Source organism: Triticum urartu, chromosome 4, assembly GCF_003073215.2.
Source record: "Triticum urartu cultivar G1812 chromosome 4, Tu2.1, whole genome shotgun sequence".
NCBI lineage: Eukaryota > Viridiplantae > Streptophyta > Magnoliopsida > Poales > Poaceae > Triticum > Triticum urartu.
In genome coordinates, this window is record NC_053025.1 from 437,242,339 (window position 1) to 437,247,965 (window position 5,627).

At 55.9% G+C, this 5,627-nt stretch overlaps 1 protein-coding gene across 1 annotated transcript; it reads right to left on the bottom strand.

The window, feature by feature from the left end:
• Positions 1 to 823: 823 nt before the first annotated feature.
• On the bottom strand, positions 824 to 3,618 carry LOC125551917. The gene is made up of 2 exons (XM_048715320.1): positions 3,295 to 3,618; positions 824 to 2,779 (listed from the first exon to the last, which is right to left on the bottom strand). The coding sequence occupies exons 1-2, from the start codon at positions 3,358 to 3,360 to the stop codon at positions 1,055 to 1,057; spliced, it is 1,791 nt and encodes a 596-aa protein (XP_048571277.1). The 5' UTR covers positions 3,361 to 3,618; the 3' UTR covers positions 824 to 1,054.
• Between the last annotated feature and the right edge of the window lie 2,009 nt (positions 3,619 to 5,627).

Genomic DNA, 5,627 nt, shown 5'->3' on the forward strand with positions numbered 1-5,627 from the left:
CATTTAAACGCGGACAGAATGGGGCAAAAAGAATGCGACCGCACGCTGGACGCACGGCCACCGCATCCCAGGACACGTCCGGATACAACCCCAATTCCTTACCCAAACGGACAGAATCCGAATAAAACAGACGTCTGTTTGGGGTCGTGCTGTAGAGTTGGCGCTGCTGCGGCAAGCGCTGGCCGGATATTTTGGTGGTGACGACGCGGATGCACGTACCGATGCATCATCATCCTTCACTTTCAGCGACTACACGGGTGGGGAAAAAGGCCCTGCCCCTCTCACGCTCTGTACCGGCTGCAAAGTAGAGTATAGGTGTCTGCGGCGGGCGATGAGGTACAGTTTACTTGTAAAAGCGGGCAAAAGAGACGAGACGATGATCTAGCCGCTAGATCCCATCCAGCCAGCACGGGAGCCTGCGCAAACACAATGGCAGGAGCTGGACCGGGCACCACCACCACAGGCTGCACGCTGCAGGGAGGGTCAGTGGATTGCATCGCCCATTGGTGGCACACCAGCAGCAGAGAGAGTCCAGGCAATCACTCACTGCACGCCATTTACGGCCAGCTTTAAGAGCAAACACCCCCACTCAACGCCTCCTTCCTCTCCTTGGCACCATGCGACGCAAAAAGATACCTCCACTCGTCCAATACATACATACATACATACATACATACATACATACATACACGAGGTATATGGGTGGAGTGCAAATGGTAGAAACCGGAATCATGAGGTCAAAAGGTAGAGTTCAAAATGTGCATCATACTCTACTACAGTACTTACAAGAAAGAGAAACTTTACTGCACTGTAACAACTCGCATTCAACAAGAAGAAACCAAAAAATTTCATTCACCTCCACACAAGAGATACTAGTACAAGACAAGATGCGTCGCCCCCTTTTTCTTTTCCTCCAAGAACACAAAACTGTACAATAGCGAGTTCTATCCAATAAATTCAAACGCGTCTGCTTTTTCCCGCCAGCTTCCTCTGTCTGTTCCTCGTCCCAACCGCATCAGATCGCACCTGGCTGCGCGGCTGCAACCCATCGCCATCAGCAGCTCATCGCCTCGCATTTCACCGGGAGGGAGCGGTCGAACCCGCTGCGGGACAGCAGCGTGCCCACCACCGCCAGGTCGCGGCAGAACACCCCTTGGTACACCGGCGCCGTCGCCTGGGACGACACCGTTGCAACGGCCGCTGCAGCCTTCACCTTTGGTTTCGCCGTTGTCCTCGCGGTGGCGCTGTTTACGACGGGAGGATTCTCCGGTATCGGCGACGCTTGTTGTTGCTGCTTGGGCAACGCCGCGGCGGCGGCCGCGGCTTCTTTCGCCCTCTGCCTAGCGGCGGCCTCCTCGTCGATCACGGCCGACATGATGAACGAGTACCCCTTCTGCAGCATCCTGTACAGGAGCAGAGCGGACATGCGGGCCTGGTCGCGCACCGCCTCCAGGTCGCGGTGCTCGTCCACCAGCTCCAGCCGCTCGCCGAACACCACGGCGCGGTCCGGCTTGAGCTTGAGCGAGAGTAGCAAGTGCGCGCGCTCCAGCTCAGAGCGCGTGCACCCGCGCCGCACGCCCAGCAGAGCGTAGTAATCGATGTTGCACCCCTCGCCCACGGCGGCGCGGCTGCGTAGCCCCTGAATCCGGGCGATCAGCTTGCGGTGGGCGCCCGCGATCTCGCGGTAGCGCACGCCACCCTGCGGTCGCCACCTGGGCCCCGGCAGCTTGCCGTCACGGAGCGCCGCGTCGTACAGAAGTTTGAGGTGGTCAAGGTCACGGAGGGAATCGGAGAGCGCCCCCACGGACTGAAGGAGATCGGCACGGGCGCGGAGCGCCGGGATGTACGCGGGGTCGAGAGCCAGCGCACGGTTGCAATCTGCTATGGCGTCTGCCGGGCGGCCGCCAGCCTGGAATGACGCGGCGCGGCCGACGAGGCACGCGGCGGCGAAGGTGTGCGGGAGCACGCCACGGCGTGCCTCGAGTATCTTGGAGAAATGGCGGACGGCCTCCGCTGGGAGGCCCGCGTCGAGGGCCGCCATGGCGGCCGTGCGGCGGCGGAGCAGGAGCTTCACGTGAGCCAGGAGCTGGGACATGGCCTCCGACTCCACGGCCGGTATGATGAACGCCGACCCGGACTTGGAAGCGTTGCCCGATGGCACTGAGGCAACAGCTGCGGCGACAGTCGATGATGAGAAGCTGTCCTCCGACCAACAAACGCTCTCGCGGCGGAAAGCCGCCGACGCGAGGCGGCGGCCGGTCTGGAGAAGAACCATGGCATCTTCGATGAGGCCGAGGTGAAAGCAAGCTTCCCCCAGGACCAAGTACCGCCACTGCGTGTCCGTGTTGGGGTTCTTAGAGAGGCCGGCCAGGACGCGGCGCTTGAGCTCGGACACATCGAAGCAGCGGAAGGAGCGAGCGGTCCCAGTGTCAGTCTCGGCCGCGTCGGAGCGGTGGCGCTCGGGGGAGAGGAGCTTGGCACGGGAGATTGTGCCAAGGTCACCGGAGCTGGAGGAGGACAAGGACGACGACGAGGAGGCATCCTCGCCGGAGCAGGATTTGCCGCAGCTGGGAATGTAGTCACGGAGCATCTCCGCGACCTCGCGGTACCGCCGCAGCGCGAGGAGCGCCCGCGCCCGCAGCTCGAGCGCGGCCTCCATCCGCGGCGACAGGTCCAGCGCGGCGTCGATGAGGCCGAGCGCCGCCACGGCGTCCCCGCCGCCGGATTCCGGCGCCGCGGCGAGAATCGCCCGCGCCTCCCGAAGGTACCTGTCGATCACCTGCGCATACATACCGAAACAAGCATGAGATTTCTGCCAGACGAGGTTGGATTCTTGCACAAACAGAGAAAGATGGACCAATCCGAGACAGCGAAAATGAATGAATTTTTTGGGGGACAAAACAACAGAGAAAACCGAGAGCGGAGCAGAGCATAGCAGACGGTGCGCTCAGATCAAGCATGTCGATCTTGGAGAGGAAAAGAAACAAGAAGAAAAGGCACGCCATGCTCGAAAGAAGGAAGTACTTCTTGCTCAGCTCGAAGAGGCTGTCCTGTGATTTGGATTTTGGACGGCACGACCAAACAACCCTGCTTGTCGAGTCGAAGGACCAAATGTTGTTGGCACTTGTGCGGTACAGAGAAAAAAGCAAACAGTTCTTGCACAGATTGGCCATTGGCGTGGCAAGAACTGGCCGGATGAAGAACACCCAACGAAAGAAAAGAGAAGAATGTGGGGCGGAGATATCTGAGATCGCAGCCGTGAGCAGGCAAGGCGAGCAGCGAGCTCGTACGGACCTTCCTGTTGCTGAGGAGCCACTTCCTCTTCTTCTCCGGAGCGGAAGAAGGCGAGGAGACCGCCATTGCCTCACGCGCATCAATCGGCGCACCCGCCCAACCGAAGCTCGGATCGATCCGCGATGACACGGGAGGCTGGACACCGGAAGAGAGATGGAGAGGAATGGCTAGGCGAGGAGGCGAGAGGAGAGAGGAGGCTATATATACGGACCCCTCTCCCAAATCTAACGCCTTGTGTGGAGTAGTAGTTGCGGTATTTTATAATGTTATCTCGGTTTGAATTGGTGGGGAAGAAGGAGAAAATGGGGGATGGGCAAGCAAATGAGGGAGGGAGGGAGAAGAAATGCCAGCTTTGACTGCACTGCACTCTCCTGCTTTCCGTTTGAGAGAGCCTCATCCTAGGTGGCCAAGATGCCTATCCAACACATCTCCCCTTCCTCACTCAAATCACAGGCCCAGTAAATAAAATAAAATAAAAAAGGTCTCGCGTAGGGTGTGGTGTGGTGAGCTTTTAAAAGCGTGGAGGGAGAATAGTATTTGCTGCCCCACTACTCCTCCTCTCCTTGCTCTGTACCCAACCATTTTTTCTTTACTATCTCCTCTTTTCTTTTTTCCTTTGAATGATTCCTTTATTCCCTCGCTCATTTTAAGCTATATTATCGATTTTAAAGCCGCACACTCTTTCGATTGAACAAAGTTCATGTTGTGCACCATTATTTTCTGCCTTGCTTTTCTTCCTCCTTTCGGGTTTTATTGTAGGCTAAAGTATAAATATATCATTCAGAACCTCTTTCGAATACAAATTATATAACAATTTTCTAGAATACATTTAATATTTTATTAGTTAAATAGATAGCCAAACTTTGACTCAAAATATATGAAGGAACCTAAAAAACCCATATATGGAGGTAAATTAAATACGGAGCAAAAATACCCAGTACCACGCCAACTCATCAGGGTGGCAAATACCCTACTGCACTCATAAATGTACAGTACCGCATACTTGCCGCCTTCCACACTGTATACGCGTATCTAACCACATCCCATCCGAGTTATTACTCCCGTCCTCCTCCCTGCCAATGCACGGAATCTGGAAACTTTTGCCGTGCAGTGTGCACAGTCCACGTATCCCAGTACGCGGCCGAGTACACAAGAGATACAGTATTATTATTTGAGCCCAGAAAATTAGGCTTTTGGAGGAGTAAAACCGGTGGTCCCTTCACGGGCAGGGCAGGGCAGGGCAGGGGCAGGAGCGTGTAGACTACACACGGGGACACGCAGAAAAGGTGGACTTAAATACGGCCTAGGCGCGCGTATTTATACGCCCTCACGACGCGTCATGCGTAGCGGTCCATGTCACCGCTGAGCTGTCGGGCCCACCGGGCCAGCGAGAGGCCTCCTCTTTTCGCCGTGAACCAACAATCAAGCGCACACCTACCTCTCCCTCTGCTGCGCTGTGGCGTGCCCGATTTGGCGACCCTTTCAACACAACATGCGGCTGCGATCTTAATCTTGATCGTGATTGCCAGACTGACCTGATGATGGCTTTGGACGGATCAGATCGGACGGGGTCTCTGCTCATCCGTGCATTGGCTATAGGGATGCAGATACGGCACAGTGAGAACAGGGGACGGGTGTCGAGCGATCGCAATTTAGTGGCCTTAATACTGCATGTACTACGTGCTTGCAAGAAGCGATAAGACGTGCAGTAAAGCAAGCTCGAAGTACCAACAACAGATCCAGCCGATCGATGACACAACCACCACCATTTGAACCACTGTCTCCACTCCAGCTTAATTCCATCTACTCCAGAGTACGCTTCCGATTAAACGCAAGTCCCGTGCCTTGTTATGAGTAGCTAGGTACTCCATGAGACCATGACCATGAGAGAAAGATGGATCCGCCATTGACGCATGTGGTGAAAACTGAAAAGGAGTTTCCTTTCCGTGATATGCCAATGAAATGAGCCGCAACTTTGGTCGCTGGCTGGCTGGCTGGCTGCCTTGGATCTTATCCACATCGAGACGGCGCAATGCATGGCTCTGAATGTTGGCCGTCTTGGATCTTTGTTCGCTCAATTGGACATCGTTTTTACTTGCAAGGCGCCAAGGTCTCGCCACCTTTTCGCTCGCTGCTGCGGCTGCTCACATCGGCGGCCCATATCCATGCATGCGCTGCTGTGCTGGTGTCACCGCGCCAGCAGGAGCTGCACTGCACTGGTTTTCTTTTACTGCTGCCCATCATGCATACTACACCACGGCGTGGTCGTAGCCGTAGCCATAGACAGACTCGGCATTCCAATTTATGAGTCGAAATGTGTGGAGTGCTGCAGA

Bases quoted from the DNA above. Each gene is read 5' to 3' on its own strand.
- LOC125551917 (XM_048715320.1), bottom strand. From the start codon at position 3,360: ATGGCGGTCTCCTCGCCTTCTTCCGCTCCGGAGAAGAAGAGGAAGTGG. The intron at 2,780-3,294 runs GTCCGTACGAGC...ATGTATGCGCAG, and splicing joins GGCTCCTCAGCAACAGGAAG to GTGATCGACAGGTACCTTCG.